The 21,947-nt window shown below is 38.9% G+C and overlaps 1 protein-coding gene across 1 annotated transcript; it reads left to right on the top strand.

The window, feature by feature from the left end:
- The first annotated feature begins 989 nt into the window (after positions 1 to 989).
- ADRA1B (adrenoceptor alpha 1B) lies at positions 990 to 18,812 on the top strand. Its single transcript, XM_042826172.1, has 2 exons — positions 990 to 2,418; positions 17,700 to 18,812. The coding sequence occupies exons 1-2, from the start codon at positions 1,458 to 1,460 to the stop codon at positions 18,260 to 18,262; spliced, it is 1,524 nt and encodes a 507-aa protein (XP_042682106.1). The 5' UTR covers positions 990 to 1,457; the 3' UTR covers positions 18,263 to 18,812.
- The last annotated feature ends 3,135 nt before the right edge of the window (positions 18,813 to 21,947 follow it).

Here is a 21,947-nt window from a genome sequence, read left to right as displayed (position 1 = left end):
TGTAAAATATAATCTGATGGCAGAAAGTTAAGAACAGTATTTTGGCAGTTATATGTTCAGCTAATCTTTCACTTCTTGTTGTTAACAGTACCAGGCTATAAAGACCTGTATTTCTCCCTATCTAGTGACCAAAAGCTACACACGTTTTCCAGCATTGTAACGCCATTAGCAGAGGTAAAATGTAAATCACTCGTTACTGACTTTTTTCCTAATAGGTTATTGCAGCTACTCCCAGGGCTGTAGCAGCTGAACAGCAGGCCCCATCTCAGTGATCTCACAGCCCTTTCTAAGACACTTTAGCATAAAGAGTACATTGAAAAATGACTAAATACTTTTCACTGCTTTCACTTTGGCTGCGGTTGAGGATGTTCAGATCTGTTCAAGGCTGGGATTCAATGCATTAGTTTTTACCAAACTTATCTAGCCAGAAAAGAGATGAAGCCACTACTGTGCCTGGTATACAGGAACATAGAATAAACATAAATATCCTACTAAAGGTTTGATAATGTGCTACTTTGTCTATATTAGTGCAAAGTTTACCCTGAGAAACAGACTATTCCACGTACATTTCTATGCCATCATTAAATATTGAATCTAGGAATAGAACAGAACCTATATTTGGAACCTATTTCTCTTTAGAAAGCGGGAGAAGATTAGTTCTCTGAAATATTATGAGATTTGCTTTGATCACAAAATAAACTCGAAGACCATTTTTTTTTTTGGTGATTGAAAGGCAAAGGGTGCCACATCATTCTGTACCGAAATTGATTTGTTCACCATATCCTCCTGACTGCATTTTCCTCAAATAACAAAACTGGCTGTATTTTTTTTTTTAAAGGTTCTCAATCCAAATTTCTACGTTGCGAATGCTTTAATTAAGACCGATGCATTCCATTCTATGAGCGCTCAGACGCCGATGTGGAAGCTTTATCTTGAACCGCATTGCCCTCTAGCGCTGCGCCGGGGCCGCCCCGTGATGTCAGCAGCGCAGCCCGCGAGCGCAGGCAGCGGCTCCCGCAGAGCCCCGAACTGCTGACAAACCCCTCGGAGACGCACGTCAGAGCAGCTAACGGGGGCATCCTTCCAACCGAACCACAAATGCACGAGGGAAAACAGTAAACCTGTCTTTTATTCCAGGGACCGTCATGATCAAAACAGCTACTTTCGACATCCGGCCAAGACCTCTGCCTGCTAATTTCTGTTTAAACGAGTTGATGTGAGAAATTAAGCGAGTTTGAACAGGCTGTTATTTCCGACAGGCTTTGGAGGACTTCACGCTGTGCAAGTTTTACGTGCTGAAAGCTAACAGCTTGCTGGAGAGATGAGTTCTCAATCCAAACCTGGCGGGGGCTTTGCAGCAACTTCTTGGGTGGAGAGAGAACTTTCTGCTGAACTCAACCATCTGCGTGTTGTGCACAGGATCCAATCATAACCTGCTATGGAGAATTACTTTTAAGATGAGTGCCTACCTTGCTGAGAAATCCAATTCATCATTACTTGGATATTTGAAAGTGTCTGCATTAAATAGCAGCAATCTTTCTGCAAACAGCTCCAATGAGACAACAAGCAACCTGGATTTGCCTACCTTGGATATCAGTAGGGCGATAACTGTGGGGCTCATCCTAGGTGCCTTTATACTCTTTGCTATTATAGGTAATATTTTGGTAATTCTCTCTGTTGCTTGCAATAGACATTTAAGAATCCCTACAAACTATTTCATAATTAACCTTGCAATAGCAGATTTGTTGCTGAGTTTTACTGTCCTTCCATTCTCTGCTACACTGGAAATCCTTGGCTACTGGGTTTTGGGGAGGATATTTTGTGATATCTGGGCAGCAGTTGATGTGCTCTGCTGTACAGCTTCTATTTTAAGTCTATGTGCGATCTCCATAGATAGATATATAGGAGTACGTTATTCTCTTCAGTATCCAACTTTGGTAACAAGAAGAAGAGCAATTCTAGCTCTCCTAGGTGTCTGGGTCCTTTCCATGGTAATTTCTATTGGACCTCTTTTGGGCTGGAAAGAACCAGCGCCCAAGGATGAGAAAGTGTGCCGTATCACTGAAGAACCATTCTACGCTTTGTTTTCTTCCTTGGGGTCATTTTACATTCCTTTAATCGTCATCCTCGTCATGTACTGTCGGGTCTACATAGTGGCCAAAAGGACTACAAAAAATCTGGAAGCCGGGGTTATGAAAGAAATGTCCAACTCCAAGGAGCTGACGCTACGGATCCACTACAGGAACATTCATGAGGACACCTTAAGCAGCAACAAATCCAAGGGTCACAATCCCAGAAATTTCTTAGCTCTCAAACTTTTAAAATTCTCTAGAGAAAAGAAGGCAGCCAAGACGCTGGGAATTGTGGTTGGCATGTTTATCTTGTGCTGGCTACCTTTCTTCATTGTTCTGCCTCTAGGTAAGTTGGTAATCAAGGGAATGTGGGGAGGGAGAGGAAGAGCATAGTTGTTTACTATAAAAATCCCACAGAAAATAATCAGATGAATGAGTAGTACATAACCATTTTGAGAACTGCATTGAACAGATAAAAGGGTGGGAAGTGAAAGTAATTTATTTCTAATGTTGGCTTTTTCTAAGGTTCATGAGGCAGCCTTGCAAACTGTGCAGCCTGCATTAAGTCTGCCCATCTGAGCCCTCCTCAGTGATGTCAAATCAAGGGATAATGCTGTCAGTTTACATATAAAATCCTCTCTCATGGGTTTTGTTTAGACTGAATTAGCTTGTATAGGAAGCTTTAACAAAACCTTTGTAGACAGAAACAAAATTAGTTTCAGCATTGAAACTTTCTCTGTTCCAGTTACTGCTGCAGGTTCAGACCATAAAACAGAGTCTTCAAACATTACAAAGTGTCTTAAGTGAAAATGGGCCCAACCAAATGATGAGGTGCAAAACCCTTCTGATCTTTAGGAAGCTGAAAGAGTCCTGGTTCTCAGTTCAAATTTCATTGATCCAATCCCAAAAAATAAATCCTCGAAGCCCACTTCTCTCTGCCAAACTCTTCCCTTTGGTTTCAGTAGGTCTCCATTCAGGCATTCCAGGAGATCGTCCTGTGCATTTGTGACAGCAACCTTAAACTTCAAAATATTATTAAATTATTCAACTCGGCCTTAACAGTGCACTGCATTTCAAATCCTTATGAAATCTGCTTACACTGTCTTTAATATCAGCATCAGCTCTAAAGAGGAACATTTCAAAACCTGTTAATATTGAATTACTATGCTTTGAAAAATATCTATTCAGCATTCACTTCTGAGACACAAACTGTCAGACTAAATACAGAGAGGTGGAGAAAAAAAGGGAGGAAAAGCCTTTATCAACATTCTGTGTTCACATTTACTTACTGACCCTACCAAAACATTTCTAATTGAGTGGTGAATACTTTTAGAGTAAAAAATTAAACTGTGTTTAACAGCATTGGTGGTGGTGAAGTGTTTTGAGATTGTAATTTCTAGTCTAAGTGACATTGCGTCTTCACTGAATGTCAACCAGAGCACATCTGCTGCAGCTATTGAAGAGTCACCGTTGCCTCTAACTTAGTGTGTCTAAAACTGAAAAGTCTTCATAATTCATGATCTACATAAAGCTAATGCTGAGCTTATTACAAATTCCAAACAGAAGAAAAATTGAGAGCAAAGTTCTCCGTGGCTACTAAAATTTAAGTCCTATGCTATCTCTTAAGAAAGAAAGTTCACAACATAGAACAAGTTTCCAACCATTGCTGAAGTACATACTTAAGTGGATAGAAATTTATTTTCCCCATATATTACCAGCAGTAGCACCGGATACGTATCTACTAGGTCATGTCTCCTCTGATTCTGAATTATTGGAGGAACTTTGGAAATAAAAAGCAAGCATGAATGCAACAGAACACATGCTTAGCTAGCAGAAGCCAGTACTAGCACTGCTACTGGTGCTACTCAGCAAACAGATGCAAACTAGTCCATTAAAACCATTTTGGTAACAGGGGATAACTAATATGACAAACAACTAAGTTTTCTGGAAGGGAGTCAGTTTTCCCATTGGGAAGTTACTGCAAAATTCCTGGTCTTTACCGGGAGGTTTAATGAGTGACTGATTATGACAAATGAGTGGAGAATTCACAGCTTGTCACAGTATTATTTTATTTCTCATTTATCTCTCATCTCACTTGTGCCCAAGCCATCAGTGAAGAAGACAGCCACTCCAGCAAGCTCTATTGGTAGCAGTGCCTGGCAGGCTGAAAGGCGACCTGCTGCTGTGGGCTCTGACCCAGCACAGCTTGGGTGCCAGTGAATCTCAGCACGCTCACTTCAGAGCTGTGAGCTCCTGGTGCCTCACAGAGCTGTGGGTCAGGCAGAGCTGCTGTTGTTACAGTTAATACTAGAACAGTGAAAAAAATAAGCGTGTCAGCAATGCTAGTGCAGTGGAAAAGAGCTGCTATTGCAGGAGGGTAAAAAAAGATATGCATAGTATCCAACAAAATATCCAAATGTATTTAAACATTTGGTGGTGGTACTTCCTTTGTTTTACTGACAAAGAATAGTGCAGTTCTCATTCCTTGCCCCACTCCTTTTTTTTATTTACTCAGGACACTCCAGAGTCTTGTACTTTTCACATCTGTAGCAGTGCATTAATGTACTTTGTGTCTGTATATTAATGCTGCTAGGGATGACTAAGCATTGTTCACAAAAGCAAGTGGGGAAAAGACCTTTTCCCAATCTGCATAATTCAGTCGTTCCCAATGGGAATACTGGGTACAGCAATGGAGAACTTCCTAAGGAGCTTTGCTATGTGCTACATTTTTCATAACAGAAATCTTTTCATTTTTGTCTTGAAGTTACAAACATAAAGGAAAAGTTAAGAACCCTTATGAAAAGCACACAGTGATACAGAATCCATTTTAGTGATAGGCAAATGTAAAATCCAAGCTGTATCAATGATTTACAAAACTCAACAGGTGCCTGCACTGCTCCAGTCACAATCTACTCACCCACTGTTGCAGAACTGCAAACTACAACTCCTCTTCTACTTCTGATTCCAGACTAGATATTTGCCTTCACTGTAGTGAAAGGCTTCTTCCTCAGCCTGTATTTTTCATGCCCTTATATCTACAAACACCAATCTAAATCATATGTTCACATCTGCATCTTTAAAACGTGTGCCTTGTTTCACTCAGTAATGCAATAACTGCACTGTGGTGTTAGCAGAGTAGCTCTGGACTTCTGATGATTCAGCTGCAACACATTTGAAAAGTCAGTAATCCTTGTTTCTGCAACACTCCAAAACTAGGAGTTAGTAAATCTGCTTATATGTAGGAGTTCTCATGTCAAAAGTATTCTCAGATGTTCTACTAGTTGCCCGGCCAAAATTATAATTGTTGGGTTGTGGCACATTAATATATACAGCTATTCATTTTTATATCCCAGACAAAGGATTATTGCATCAGATGGCAGATAAATGCTGGGAACTGATGTGGTGTTGAAAGCAAGGATATTGCTTGAATAAATATTCCACAACAAAGGGTGATTTTCAAGCAAGAATCACAAGGCTTTGCAAAGAAAGCTCTGACAGAGCTCTGTATACAGCCCCAAAGGGAAATTAGAGCACAGACACCATGAGGTGTTGAGTACTGTAAAACTATTAGCACAAAGAAGCACTTGATGATGCAGCAAAACTTCTCATAGAGAATAATGTGATAAAACTGGTTTTTATTCCAGAAATTTCTTCCAGATAGCAACAGAGCAACAGAATATCCCTATGGTCTTTATTTATACATGCTTCACAGCTTTGTAAACTTTCACCTTGCCACTCAGAATTATTTCTGGTAACGCATAAAAAATAAAATGAAGATGTGTCTTTGAGACAACTTCTCATACTATAAATTCAGTGACTCAGCTATGAAGAGTAAATATCTTGTGCTTTTAGAATAAATCTTTCTTTTCTTCCCCCTCACATAAATCCTTTCTTGATCAGGGATACACTAAAAATGCATTGTTGAACGATGTTAACTAAAAGTGATTAATCTAAAGACCAGAGCCCTGCAGCTATATGCATTAAAACTTCCTCCTTTAAATAAAGGAAGATCTAATTTTATGCCAATAATTTCATTTTAAAAATGCATCCAAAATGACAGATCATGTTTTCCCTTGGCAACCAGATAAAACTTTAGTCTCATCTCTGTTAAGTGAGACATCAGACTGGGCTTGCCAGTCTTCTCTCAGCTGTAGAGCTCACACAACACATGTTTGCACACAAACCTACCATCTCCACTACTGTTCCAAAGCATGCCAACTTCCCCAGCCTATTGCTTGACTCCAGTAGTGATCAGCAAAGCATTTTTCACTCCCAAGTTCAGAGCCCACCCCTCTGCTCCTACAAAACCTGTGATACCAGCCACTAAATTCAGAAGCAAACTTCTTGTAACTTAGCTGGCAGTGGTACAAGATCCCAAGAGCCTCAGAACAAAGACACAGCTGTTTTGACTACTTTGTATATTAAGTTCTTTAAACCTCCCTATAGTAAAAAAGAACATAAAAGTCTTCTTCATGCTAATTGGCCAGCCAATACAAAATGATTCCTAAAATAAAATGTTGTTCATGTAAAGTACATAAATTTATGTTACGTCAGGCCAACCTCTGTATCTCTGCACTAGAATACCAAATTAGGTCTCTAAGTTTCCCATGGGAAACACTCCAAGTCATTAGGTCCACCACTGCCACTACTGGGTTCTGCTTTCTGCAAGGCTTCAAGCCTGGTTTGTCTTCCATCTCATTTTGGTCTTGCCATGCCTTCTGCTTTCTAAATAGTCTTACTCTGTAGAGTTATGGCCATAAAGAACAAGGAGAAATTAATGGTACATGTTGCAATCTGTCCCTCTGCCCACTTTGCAGCTCTAACTTTGGAACATATTCAGTTATAATGGTGACAGCAGAAAACTGCTCCTCCTACTTTTTAGGCAAGTTCTGTAAGACTAAATATATAATATGAGCATTTCTTGGCCAGTACAGCTACAGCATGTTTTGCCACACATGGAGAACTAATTTAGATTCTTTTTACTACTAGAATATCCTCCCTTAAGCCCTGATTTGAATCTTCTGTGCAAAAGTAAATTGCATCCAAAGAATCCCAATTAGCAGTTATTTAATCATAGAATCCTTTAGGTTGGAAATGAGCTCAGAGATCATCAATTTCAACAATTAATCTAGAACTGCCAAGTACTCTGCATTTTAGAAAAAAATTCTGTTTTATCAATGCAACCAAAATTACGAATTCTGAAGGATTGGGCACTTCTTTTGCAGATTTGATTTGCAGGTCAAACAAAGAAATTTTAAAGTACAGCCTTAGGAAAGTAAACAGGCAAGGCATATGCAGAAAAAACTCCGAAACACATGGAGCCCATTGAGCTTCAGGACGGCAGCATCCTCCCACCTCAAGTGTAAAAGAAAGGCTTCTCAAATACAAGGTTACATCATAACCCGTGATGTAGGAGCATGGACCACATCCTGATGCTTTTGCCATAAAACCACGTCTGCCCCTTGAAAAAAAATGCTGTGGTTACAACAACAATGACTCACTATGGAAGCAGCAGAAAAAAGATACTCTGGTTTCCAGGTGTACAAACTACTTCCAATGAAAGTCCTTCACTGAATCAGAAAGTTCCAAGGAGAAAAAAAAAGTCAGGAATGAGTCAGTGGGCAGCAATAGGAAATCTCAAAATTATTGAAACCAAAACAGGAGAGAATTGGTAGTTCCAGAGGGAACATAGCTTTCAGCATGCAACAAAGCAGGAGACACAAGGACCTCATGCCTTAGGAATCCCCAAACGTGCCATTGTTCAGGTTGGCAGTCATTATGAAAGCACTGAATAAAGCTATGCTTCTGCGCACAGTTCTCAGGACACCAGCTGTATGTCCTTCAGTGCACCTATCTGTGAAATGTAATCAGGAATAAAAATGCATGTTTATGTTTCTTTCATATCCTCACTGAAGTTCTGCTCCACAGCCCATAGCAAGATTTAGAGCTATTTTCATGGACTTTCAAGTGACATCTAGAAACTGAAAAGCAGTAACGATCAGCGTCTAAATAACAAAGGAGAAAATACAACGGAAGTTCACACGGTAACTTCGTAGCTGTATTCAATACCCTGCTAGAATCCTCTTGTTATCTAGTGATGCCCAAGACAGATTGCCTCAGTTATAGGTGAAAAGTGAGAAGGGGAGAAAAAGACACTAAAGTATGCCCAGTAATTGAACATAGTTAAGTATAACATATGAAATGTCAGCAGACGCAGGGTGGCTTTTCTAGACTTCTCTGATCAGCTAAATCATCGCAAAACAAACATAAGCTTGGCTCATATTCTTTCTAGTTAGCAGCTGCAAAAGTCTGTATCTGTTTTGGACAAATTTTTAATAACAAGAATATATTATTTCTGTCCTTACCATCAATTTTAGAGTACTGAAAGAGTTTCTTCCTAAATCAGGCCTTGGTTTTACAGTGTTTATGCATGAGCAACACAGTGTAAAAAGAAGTTAAATTTAATTAAATTTTTAAAAGTTAATTTTCTCCGCAGTGTAAGCCATCACAAGTAGTGTGAATTGAGAAGGAATAGATCTATAAACAAGCACAAACAGAATTTCTGTCAAAATCCTGTGTGCTCTATGGCTTTTTTTCCCCAAATCTTGTATATTTTCTATATCTTAAATACCTATATTCTGTTATTTAAGACACTCAGAATTTTTGCCAATAGGACAGCTGTAGATAAGGCTCGAAGAACCTTCACTCTGCCAGTTCATTTATTTATTCTTTTTTAAACTACAGATTTCCTTTACCTTTTTCTTTCTAGATTGGAGAAAGTTCCTACTTCACTCTTCTACACCTTCAACAAATATCAACTTGCCAATAGTCTGTTTTTAAAAATACTTTTCAGCTCTCCATGATTTGAGCAACAACAGCATCTTTTGTAAGAGGCTGTCCAAAGGGCAGCTGGGGACTTCAGACCAGAGCAGGATCCATAGGCATGATTTTATAAAATCTGCATGCCTGGTGACAATCTTGGCATGCCAGGAGTGCCAGTGTTAGTAATGTGTGCTTAAATACATTCGCACTGCTCTTTTAAAAATGCAAATACAGTTACTTCCCTTTGCAGTTGCTTGTAAAACAAGAAGATGCAACAACTCTGAGTTTTAGTAAGAAGATCTGATTCTTACCTACTGTAAGATTACGTTACCTAACGTACTACAATTTCCACCAACAAAGCTTCAAGGGAAGTAAAGATCTGATTTTATTTTGGTCACTCTAGATAAAACTCTATTTTTGGAGCCTTTAACAGTATGTCAGATTTGAGCCACTGTGAATGCAAGTCTTGTAGGAATGTTTTGTTCACCTGAAACGTGAGCCATCCTTTATCAGAGATGGACAGTGCGGATGGTGAGAAATTGCAGATTTGAATCAGGAAAAGAAAATAGAAACTGTAGCCTTTCCCAGTCTATAGGATAGCAAAAAAAAATATTTTCCTGAGGCTTTTCTCTTGTTCATATTTCCTTAGAGGAAGGTACTTTTTAAAATTAGATTTGGCAGTCACGTATGTTCGCTACTTTAATTTACCTGCTTAAGAACTTGTTTGCTTAGGATCAGGACTTGGATGGGCAAGACTTCAGGAACTTGGTTGATACGCATCCTGAGGCAATTCAAAGAGACACCAATGTCCTCAATGAACACAAATGCTCACCATCATCACCGGCTTGTGGTAGTAATTTAAATCTCTTCTCTTTCATTTTCTTTAATAAATTTTATTCTGTTGTTTTTGGATGCTATTCCTATTTCTCAGGATCTTTTATTCCCCCTGCTGTTATCCTAATCCTTTCTCCTAGAAGGCCTGCAGGCTCTCCCAGCTTAACCAGCTCTTAATTTTATATCTCTCTGTTTTGTACTCTGCTGTTTGTAAACAGGGGTTCTTTTTTCTATATTAAATAAATCCAAGGGAATGTAAACAAACTGAATGCTGGCAGGAAAGAAATCAGGAGCTTGAGAAACCCAATTAGCTTTAAAACCTTGGCATGTTGACTTGGCTAAGCAAGTGGTAAAAAGGACCACAAAAAGCTTAAATACAAGACTAAAATCCTTCCCACATTCTGTAAGCTCATAACAACTGTGGTCAAACACAGCTTATTGTTTTTATGAGGAGAATTTTACTAGCTATCCACATGCAGCACTTCAGCTTTCCCTGTTCATTAAGAAGTGGCAGTAATTCAACCTCTAACAGCTAGTAGCAGGTCTGGCATAGCAGGAATCACAGCAGGAACTGCAGGGCAACAGTGGTGGTTCGCAGCCAGGCTACTGCAGCCATCTACTGCATCAGGAAAAGGTGGTTTTCATAGGAAGGCTGATTTTCAACATAAAACAAATTTACAGTGAAGCGATAATCATTTTTGCAAAAGTCATCTTCTCAAGGACAGGGTATGATATCCTAAGCCAATTCCCGCTTCTCAATTTTCAGAATTCATGTTATCATTTGCATTTTGCAATGTTTTACACCACCACTGTGCTTTTTAAGACACTGGAATTTTCTGCATTCCAGAAAACACTGAAAAACTCAGATTTAAATCCAGCCACACGACTGCGCGCTGTTCTCTCCTCTCAATAAGGAAGGATGCATTTGTCTTCCAAGGTCCCCTCAACCAATTCTGTAACAAAACTTTCGAAGTTTCAAACTTTATGGCTTTTCTGTAAGATTAAAATAATGATCAGTGACGCTCTCTTCCTGCTGCATTATTGCTCCACAACGTATTTTACTGCAGTTCATCTGCTGTTACAGAATACTAATAGACACACAGGACCTAAACAACTCCAGATCATTCTGTTTCAATAAAAACAAATGCAGTATTTATTCCAGTAAACAAGATCATGCACTCACCCCAGGTTGGCCCCCACCCTAAGTGGAACCAGATTGAGAAGTTCTTGAAATACGAGTTTCTGTTAACTGATAGAAAACACAGCACCTGATAACCCAAAACTTATTCAGAGAGACTTTCTCTCCTTAACTCTAAAAACCTCACAGTGCTCTTCACCAAATGTTCAACCATCATCTAATCTAAGTATCAAATACTTCATTCTGGACATAGTTGATAATTCTGAGTAATTCATAGACTTAATCTATAATGATAAATTAACAATGAATGCTTAATTAATAGAAAGTCAATTTTCACAACAAAAAGTAATTAGAAAAGAGAGTAGCATCTAGAATTTAAAATTAAATGAGACATGAGAGGAAAATTAAGTATTTAAAAATGAAGAAGAAAGGAAATGTCAGGAAAGAAAACATGCCACAGTGGAAAGAGAAAACATGAGAGATATTAAAGAGAAGGTGGATAGGTAGAGAATGTCATTAATTTTGGTCTAATATAAATACTTAAATAGTTTGCTCCCGCTAGGTACAAATAAGTGCACGACATTCTTGAAAACAGACACAGAATATTCTACCCCACAAAGATGACTCACTCAGATGTTAATGCAGGATGTAAAAATATTCAGACAGCCCTATCAGATGCAAGGTGGGAGCATATTGAGTGTATCACAGGAACAGAGCCAGTAGATAGAGGGAAGTGATAATGTCTTTTTATTAAACACTCATTAAACCACGCCTGGAACAGTGCAACCACGTAGGAAGCTGTCTTAGAGGGAAGGCAGTGATAAACTGGAGTCCAGCGGAGGTGACCAAGGATATCACAGGGTTGAGCAGGCTAGGTGAGGGGAACCTGAGGGAATAGGGTTTTTCCAGCCTGGAGAAGGGATGGTTTCAGGGGAAGCTAATGCAGTGTTGAACCTCCTTTGAGACCAAGACTGGAAACGAGACCACATGAAATCCCTCCCCACTGCAATAATTCTGTAATTCTAGCAACTTCTTGGCTTTTGGCCCCAAGTATAAATATATGTATATACATTTCTTGCATGAGTGATGAACAGAGCAAACGTAACTGCACAATAGAACCAACAGATATTTCACAAATGGCTGTCTGGCATCACAAACAACTGTTGATCATTACCCACAGTTGTTTACTTCCTGTAGGTGGCTGGAAATGGCACACAGGGTGCAGTGGCACAGAGAGATCAAAGGCAATTTCAAAAGTTTTCATTAACTCATGAACATTACCTTACATAATCTTTTTAAGACTTAAACTCTAGATAATTACTACAGTACTTGATCACCTGACAACTGGAGTAGCAGATTTTCTCCTTTCTCCTGGGTGTAGTTTGAGGGGATGAATGGTTGGTTGGTTGCATTGCCTGGTTTAATTTTTCTCCCATAACATGAATGTGGAAACTAAAACATGTCCTGTGTACTACACTTGCAACATAACCTTGCCAAATGTTACATTAAGGATCCTTAAATAGAAGGTCCTAACTTTCCCACACTCCTTTCTGTACACATATAGAGATCAGTGGAGAGAGGTAGCAACAGAGCAGATACTTAGATGGAAGAAAAATAACAGAGCAGGAAAGAATATGAGAAAGCAGTGTGTATGTGTATTTACATGTGTGTATGTGTTTCAGCTCTGTACAGGGCTACTTCAAATCTTGCTTAAGTGAAAGGCATTTCTTTATTAAGGCTATTGTGAGTAAACCAGTCTAGAAGATTTTCCTGCTCTTCAATCTGTTAATTTAGAGACGGTTCCAAGCTACACTAAATCCTCTATGAACCCTTACAAAGACTTTCAAGTACTCCCACTGACTCCAGTGGTCTGAATTTCAATAGCACAGCGATGCTCTGCAGAATGTGTGAAGACAACTAATACACCAAATTGTTTCTCATGATGTTCCCTAATCTCATTGAGGGTGCTTTACTTACTTTCAGCATAGTAAAGCATTCATTATAAAGACCCAGTCAGTCCCTAAATGAATTTAGCTTTTATTAAACAAAATACTACTTAATTTCTTTCCATGCTGTTTGCTTTCGCTCAGTATATTCCCAAACGGAATAGCTCTGTCAAGTCTGCTGAGCACAGCTGGTTAAATTAATGACCAAAATACAATAAAATCTGGTCAGATTGATTGAGTTAAAATATTTTCTGTTCTGTATTTCTGTCTGGCAAAAGCGTTGCAAAAACTTTATTAGTGTAAGAGGTGCAATCAGAGGTAAGATTGTGGTGCTATGTTTAATAAATCACAGTGCTTAGCACAGGAGGATAGAAAACTTACATTCCTTTTGAGTGAAGCTGTTAAACACAAAACATCAGGAAGGAGGTAACTTAGAGAAGAGTCACTCTGGCTACTGCCATCACAAATACATCACTGAGGAGATAATCATGCGCAATATTTTCCAACCATTTTGAAAAGCAATCTAAAACAGTACAGGGAAATACTTAATCTGTTTATCAGACTGTGATGGGAAAATAGTTGGAGATTAGAGGAGGAAATATGAATTTGATGTTTATAGAATGTGTCTACTTAGCTTTCCCACTTTATCAAGGTACCAAAATAGTCCACAGTTTTTTGCTTCTGACAGGTTAATTACAAGGTAAAAGCATGTGTGCAGTTAAATAAAAGATGTTGTTAATCACAAGAACAATGTAAGGAAGAGTAATCTTAAAAATACACAAGTTAATCAAAATATTTTTCATCTCTTTATATTACATTATATTATATTAAAAGGCAGAGGAGCTTTGTATAATAGTAACCAAACTGAACTACTTACAAGTACATGGCATATACAGCCACTTCCAACTATACCACCTTCTGGATGACTTAGTGCATCCTCTCTCTATGTAGGAAAGGAAACCCAGCAAGAAGGAACTGAATTCAAAAACTCAGAAACTTTCTAAAAACCTGAAGAGAATAAGTGCCCAAAGAAATATCAGCCAGACATTCCATTTTTCTGACAGTTAATCCTCAACCTAAATAGCGGATATATTTACTGAGAATATAGATTACAGTGTCAGTGAGACTCCAGTACAGCAAATGCAAAACTTTGCTGGCTTGCCAAAAATTTAAGCCATTAGGTTTTCCTGATGAGCAAAGTTATAGTCTGCAGAGTCAATCAGAGAAAGTAGGACTAGAAGGTAACTGAAAAAGTCACACAGGGAATCCTCCAACCCAAAGGCTGGATCAGCTATACCTAGATGTACATCTACTCCATTTTTAAGAGTCTTCAGCATTGAAATTCTATACCTTTCTCAAGTGGGATGTTCCAGCATCTTCCTGCATTGATAGTCTGAAAGCACCTCCCAGTTTATCTTGCTGCAGTTCAAATCACTGTGCTTCCTATATTAGCCACGGTGGACATGGAAAGCTTCCAATTTCATTTACTTCCTCTTTCAGATTATTTTAATATTGAAGACTAACTGCTGGGCGTCCTTTCAGCTCTTTTTGTTCTCCATGATGTACTACAAAACTATTGTCTTCAAATGACTCTATATGTTCCACTGGTGGCCCTCTTCATTAGCCATAGATCACTTCATGAGTGGGGTTCCGCTGAGTTCATGTAGCCATTGAATATAACCCACACAGTGCCAGTAATGCATTTTATCATATGGATCAATTAATTTCTGTTAATCTCAGAAAATATTCTTGAATTCTGATTTTTCTTTGGGAAGGTAGAAAGGCAGTAGAACCCACCAAAAACACTTTTTGAATTCACTGTGTGTTCTACAGGTTGAGTCATGGCAGATCTCACTGGCATGTTCCAGTTCCACTCCTGGTAGAACAAACAATTTTTCCAAAGAGAAAACTACTGAGCCCACATCCACCAGCTGACTGCTTTTACTTTCCTCCAGCTGAGATTGTTCATTGGTAAAATCAAGAGGATGCTGTAGTCAGGATGACTGACAGATGAGAAGTGCCATCCGACAGCAAGTAGAACATGCTCCCATCCAGGAACTTACACCCACATGGTCTGCAGTCACCTCTTACTGCTGGGCCTTCCTGAAATCACTGTCTACCTGATTTTGGTGATAAAAATCCCCACCAAACACTAGGACATAGTAGTGAATTGTACCACAGGCAAAATTCATAGGTGAAATTCATCTGCCTTCAGAGCAGTGCATATACCTGTATTTGTACACATACACAAGGAAGCGTAGAAGAGTTAAGAACTCTAACCAGTTTTAACACGCCAGATTGAAATAAGATAAATTAACAAAACAGTCTATAAGTCAATGTTTTTGGTTTTTTTTTTTTTAATCAAATACCCCTTGTTCAGAAGAGCACACTTCTTCCTCACCTGCTTATCAAAACTTAATGGTTTCTTTGTGACTTAAGTGAACAAATTTCCACTGTGCTGTTTGCAGAACTAGGAAAAAGTGGAGAATTTAGTAGTGTTTCATGATCGTTAGCTTCATGAAATTTGTTCCCAAGTTTCTTAACTCCAGAACTTTCCTACTATTTTAACTAAATGCTGATACTTATTTAAGAACACCACCACACAGCTTTCCAAACTGATGTATCCCCAAATTTTATCTGCTAATGACTCAGCCTGGGTCATGATCACTTCTAAATGATCAATCGGGGCTCAGCAATTTTTCTAGAATCTTGAATACAAGGTGCCTCTGTCAGTCAGGGTTATTATGGAGGAATTCTCTGCTCTTTTGTGTTGCTGCCCTTTAATACAAAAGACCTTTGGAAATGCTTGCTGCAGCTGCTGAAAATAATCTGCTGTCATTTTTTTTTTTTTTTTTTCAAATGACATTTGAAAAACAGGTTGTTGTAGAAGATAGTTGTAAGCTCCTTACCTTTTCTTTTTTCTTTAAGGAACACATATTCCTCTCAGCAATTTAAAGATCAGCCATTTTTCAGCACTCAGCTTTTTACTCCTTCCGTCCCCCCCCCCCCCCCCCCAGCTTGGTCTCTTAGTCTTTACAGTACGTGGTTTTATTTGGTTCATGTGTAAGATTAAACAATCACAACTCATTTATCTGCATTGGTTCAGAGTTTTCATCTCTGTAGCTTATTTTATTCGTCCTTAGGGAATTTCACAGAATTCGTCAGCAAACTTTCTTAATAATATTTTATAACTTTGAAAGCCAAACCACAGCATTTACTATGTCTAAAATTATTAAAATCTGGTGGAGCAATTTCCTACAGATTTTTAGTTATTACAGTATAAGATAACAACAAGCAAACTGGTCTGGAAAAACTCACCACTGTCCAATAAAGATTTACACATGGAAGAAAAATGGAAGCTCTTCAGACACTTCATGAGATTTACTGGGCTTTAAAAAAAAAAAAAAAAAAAGTAATTCATTTTTTAAGGAAGCTCCAGAAAACAGAGCTAATTTTAACGAGCAGCATACAAGTACACAGCAAAGGGGAAAATGAAGAACTGTTATTCTGAATTCGTAGGATCTCTCCTGGTTTCTGTTAGCCAGGTGAGGGGATAAAGAGAGCTGATGCCATTTTAGTACCTGATTTTCTCTTCTGAGCCAGATCAGGTACCAATGGACACAGTGACAGAGGAGGACAGCAGCCACCTGATAAACAATGTGTACGTAACTCCTTCTGACTTCCTTGTGAGCTGAGGAGACCCAAATCCATACAGTCAGCTACACCAGAATTGTCTTCTACATAAACAGTATCTGCTGTGACAGATAAGAGCTTTTTAACCAAGTCACTGAGAAATGCTTTTCATAGTTTAGAGGCCCAAGCCATGGCCTCTGCATTGCCATGAGATGGGAAACACGCTGAGAATCACAGCCCTCCCCACCAAGGCATCCTGACAGCCACAACTGACTCAGCTGCTTTCACAGCCCAGGGAATCTAAATCATTTCAGTGTAAAAGGTCCTCTTCTCAGGGATGTGTCACTCCAGTTTGAGTGTCATCTCCCACAGAAAGAACTAAAAATCTAATTCTAGTTCTTGAAATCAGGATGCCCTGTGAACCTCTGTTCTTTGATTACTTTAGCCAGACACAAAGGTGTTTTCCCAGCTGGAAAACTGTTGAATGTCTGCTTTAAAAGAATGCTTTTTTTTTTTTTTTTTTTTTTTAAAATGGAGATTAGTTTGCTAAATTTAATTGATAATTCCATCTTTTTAATGATACAAAATACACAAAATTTATTTCCCAGTACAATTTTTTCATTTGGGCGTCCTCTCAAGTGACATTATTTAGTTGTGAACAAAACAGGAAGTATTCATAAAAGAATCTTTCTTTGGTTTACACCATTTGTTATGACTGGAATACGTCACCTGCCAAATTTACTTCTGGTTTCAAGAGGTTTGTAGCCTAAAAATAATCTAGCTAAACTGAGTAATATTTATAGGCTGAAAAAGAATATAATATAAGCAATAAAGCATGTCAGAGTACTCTCCTTCTGAAAAGCCCGGAAATATTTAGATCCTTTTCTGCAGGTGACATTTAATAGCTCTTTGAAGAAGGCATGACCTTATTCCATGTTTGTAGTAGTTTTGATAATGGGTGTTTGATCTTTCACTGGTATACAGCAAGTTTGTTCAACACACATACATATAGCAACTTCATATTAATTCTACACTAAATATGTGCTTCCATATCTTTTGTGTGGTGGATAAAGCAGTTCCTCATTAGCTTTAAAAATAATATAAACAACACCTTATTGTCAGAAGACCAACACTGAAAGCAGCATGTGTTAAGGATTTTCAGCAACCAGATTCTAACACTGATCTGACAGGATATGTACTTTTACCAGGTAAATCAATTATCTCAAATAATGTCTGCTTGTTTCTTCTGAACAGGATCCCTGTTCTCAGCTCTGAAACCCCCTGAAATAGTCTTCAAGGTTATTTTTTGGCTTGGCTACTTTAACAGCTGCTTGAATCCAATCATCTACCCTTGCTCAAGCAAAGAGTTCAAGAGAGCTTTCATACAGATTCTAAAATGCCAGTGCCACCGTCGAAAGCAGTTGGGGTGGTGGGCCTACAGTTACAGGAACTGGAATCGGTGCTCCTTTGAACACCCTCGGAAGGACTCTCTGGAAGACAGTGGGAGTTTCTTAAGTGGCAGTCAGAGGACATTATCTTCAGCATCTCCCAGCCCTGGCTACCTGAGCAAAATCACTCACCCGCATATGGAAATGTGTACATTCCAGGAATGGAAAAACCCCAGCTCTTTCCTGAGCCCCTTACAAGAAGGCAGCAGTCAAAAGGACCCATGCCAATTCTTCACCTTCAATCTCCTAACAGAGCGCAATGGACACATTGCTGCTAGCAGCCAAGCCTCCAGCAATGGGGACCACGAGGACATCTGTGACACAATGAATGGTAGAACTGACTGTAGTACAAGCATCGTGCTGGAATGAATGGATTCTAATCAGTCTGCACAGATTCTGCACTCTTCATACACCAACCTCTGATATTTATCCCAGGGGAAGACATGGACCACTGCACAGTTCTCAGTATGGTACCAGAAGGAAGCCAGTGAGGAACAGGCAGATTATCATCACAAGAATGGCAAAATCTAGAGGCTAGCTATGTTCCTAATGATGCTACTGAAACAAATACAGAATGCAGAAAAGTAGCTGGATAAACCCAGGGAAGTACACAGCCAATTATTCAGCTATCATGGTAGTGCTGTAGAACAGCCAAACACACATGTATATAGAAAGAATGTATAAATATGGGGGAGGGCAAGGGAAACGTTTGTGCGCACACGTGTGCTAGCCGCATGTTTGGATACCTGAGAGTGGAAGTGCGCAATGCAGTTGTACAGCGCTGTTTGTACCTCTCCAGAGCACTAGCTGCTGCTGATTTTGCCTGCAAAATTCTGGTTGTTGCTGTACTTCACTGTACATTAGCACTTTAGAAATGGAAAACAATGTCAAAGATTAAAGTAATTTCGCAACAATTTAAGCAGTTGCACCTATTACTATGGAGCTGGAATCCAACCAAGTTCCCTCCTCACAGCATCCATTTTAAAATAAAACACGGCGGTTAAGTTTAGAGTTATAACTCCTAGGATGTTCTTGACACTCTGCAGTTGCTTACTTGCCATGATTCCCTTATTATCAACAGTTGTGAATTCCTCTAGACTTTACCATGTTCTATTTCAGAAGTTTGAAAACAGCAGCAATGATGAGAGCTCACAGTCCATGTTTCAGCACATCAGTAAAACGTCCTGAAAAATACACAGGCTACCAGAAGATCTGATTTATAAAAACAACACTCATAAATTCCTCCAAATCCCTCATAAACAGCACTGAGAACAGAGCAGAAAAGAGCACTGACCGCTGGAGGACCAAAAGCCAGCTTAAAGACAAAAATGCTGAGCCCTTGGTTGTTTCTGCACGCTTTGAAAATAGTACTGCTCTTATAGAGTTGTTTTTTACTTTGCCAGTTAGATAAAAAGAGAAAGTATTAGAACAATGAAGTAGTGATAGAATTTCACTGCCATCGATAGTTTTAAGCTCAGTAACAAAGCAAATGAATATAAAGATGTGATAATTATGAAATAAACAAGAGAGTTTGGCAGAGCAGATTATAATAACAAAAAGAAAATAGATAGAAAGCGTCCTGGGCTCGCTGCAAAACTCCAGAGGAGGGATCTCTAGAAGAGATCCTCCCCCACTGGTGGTCGGCTCTTAAGTGAGTCGAGGAGCAGTGCAGCCAGGCTCCAGCCCTTCCAGCAGCACAGGAGAATTGCCTTCACCTGTGCTCCCATGGCTGACTCAGTGCTCAGTCAGAGGTTCAGGCCTTTATTCAGCAGTTCCCACACAAAGTATGTAACTTAGTTCTGGAGAATATCTTCAAGGACATTTTAGCTCATGTTTGGAAATCTCATCTCTTGCAACTAAGGGTGAATCATGAAATTGATGACTGATTTTTCTTTTATTTGAAGTGGTATAAAGTGTGAAAACAGGTATTCACTCCTTCCTCCTTCCTTTTTCTTCTTAAGAATTTTAGCGATGCTTTTGTATAGCTTGAAACAGAGAACAAGCCACGAAGAGACGTACTAAAAACACTTAGGGACAATTTAAAACATTAGGTCCCAATGGAGAACCATTTCCTTTTGTTTCCTTAAATGTGTATTCTCAGATTAAGACAATAGCAATGGATGCAGCTTGTGGTTAGATGAAACATCTCCCAGTTCAGTCAGCAAAGACAGGAAAGTCACATTCCAAGATCTTCCCGTGGTCAGATGGGATTGTGAGAACTACGTAAGTACACTGTGAGTCCACTCTGGTCCCACTGCAGGGAAGGCAAATCTATTTGAAGAGTTCCATTTTGATTGGGAGGAAGGCTGCAATTTTCTCTTAAGAGGACAATGCTTCTAAAATTTATAAGCATTATAAAACGGATTTACAGACTTTTTGCTCATATTGCCATAAATAGCATTTTACCTACTTGTGATATACTAATACCAATTTACCATTTTTGAGCCTACAAGTGGCAGACAACTACATTTTCAAACTTTCACTATAGTTTTTTTGGAGGAAACCCACAGAAACTTGTGAAACACTTCTGGATTTTGTAAAGTTCAGTTGGAAATGAATTTCTTTAACCAATGAACAGCACAAGTCCGCCAGATTTTGAGTCACGTGTGACTTATGCAGAGTAAATTGAAGCATCTTTATCCACGTTTTACAGTTTCTATGTGATGCTGGTGGGTTTCAGAAAAAAATAGCACTTCACTACACTAAAGCCTTTAACTACATAGCTCTCAGAGACTAACAATTCTTTTTATTAGATTCTAATTCTAGCAAGACTGAGATCTCTGATCACTACTTAAGGGCCTCAGCACAATTCTATAATTATCTACAACATCAGATAGCCTTTTATCCTATACTGGGGTCACCTACCAGGTATTTGTAATCTCTATACATTTTTTATATATGCTGTTATATATATGATCTGTTTACAAGGTAAAAAGCTTTCTTTAAATTCTCCAAAAAAGAAAAAGAAGATTTTAGTACTGAAAAAACAGCTTTCTCTAAACAATGTAACAGATCAGGAAGAAAAGATTTCCAATCACATCATGTCAGCCCGTGCCTTGTTGAGGCCAAAACGCTCAGAGTGCCAGAAGTCCCAAGACAAGTGTTCAATAAAGCCTTAGAGAGAGCAAGTATGAAGGTGTTGCACAGACAGACACCAATATTTTTACCCCAAAAGATCTGTGCTATGAAGGCTACTAGGCTCTGCTGCTACAGCAGAATGGACTCATCCATCCCTGCTAGAGCCAGAGCACTGCTGATCTTCACATCACACATCTTTTTAGCAGGAGAGGCACACTGAACTGCATGCAAAACACACATGGCTCAAGATCCATGGATTCTCTACCCTGCAGTGCTTCATTTCCTCAAGCTTAAGTCTGGCAAGCATGTAAAGTGCCATAACCTTCTTGGGACATGACTGTGTTATGCTGCCTTGGCAAGAAAACAGGAAAGAAAAAGAAGCTCTGCTTTGGGCATCTCTGATACAAGGAAAAAAGGCTTATTTACGCTGAATGAATGTTGAAGTTGGAAAACTAGGAGTTGGAAATAACAAAAGGCAATCAAAACTGATTTATTCTGTCCTTTTTAAGACAGACAGCACCATCAGACCCATTTTTTCCTTAGCATGGTCATTAGGCTACACCCTAGAGGATCATCTGATATCTCCCTAGCATCAGACAGAAGAAGCAATAAACTGCACACTTCAGCACAACAAAGCAGAATAACAGAAAGAAGTGAGAATTAGTTTGGGCAGCACCTAGTATGTACTTCAGATAGCATTTTAACAAATTATGCCTCATTCTTCTTAACTTCCCAATTAAATTTTAAAATTAGAAAGTCCACATGGCATAACAGTAATAAGTGCATGATGGATTCCTTATGTTGCTTTAAAATATGTTTAAATTATGGGATATTTTCTTTCTTTGGAAGAGTCGTGATCATATGCAGAGCTTAATTCATCTCCAGCCACAGCTTCAGCAAACATACAGGCAACAACCACACTGATTGTTAAAACAGAGAAGAAAAAAATACATATATCTGATATCTGACAAGGATT

This window comes from Centrocercus urophasianus, unplaced genomic scaffold (genome assembly GCF_019232065.1).
Source record: "Centrocercus urophasianus isolate 14NV4802_14NV808 unplaced genomic scaffold, USGS_Curo_1.0 seq_26, whole genome shotgun sequence".
In the NCBI taxonomy this organism is placed as follows: Eukaryota; Metazoa; Chordata; class Aves; order Galliformes; family Phasianidae; genus Centrocercus; species Centrocercus urophasianus.
Note: the sequence above shows the minus strand (reverse complement) of the source record. Positions and strands in the feature narration are given on the sequence as shown.

What these genes read in the sequence shown, in the direction of transcription:
- ADRA1B (XM_042826172.1), top strand. Translation starts at nt 1,458, where the DNA reads ATGAGTGCCTACCTTGCTGAGAAATCCAATTCATCATTACTTGGATAT. An exon ending in CTTCATTGTTCTGCCTCTAG is followed by an intron (nt 2,419 to 17,699) that starts GTAAGTTGGTAA and finishes TCTTCTGAACAG; the next exon opens with GATCCCTGTTCTCAGCTCTG.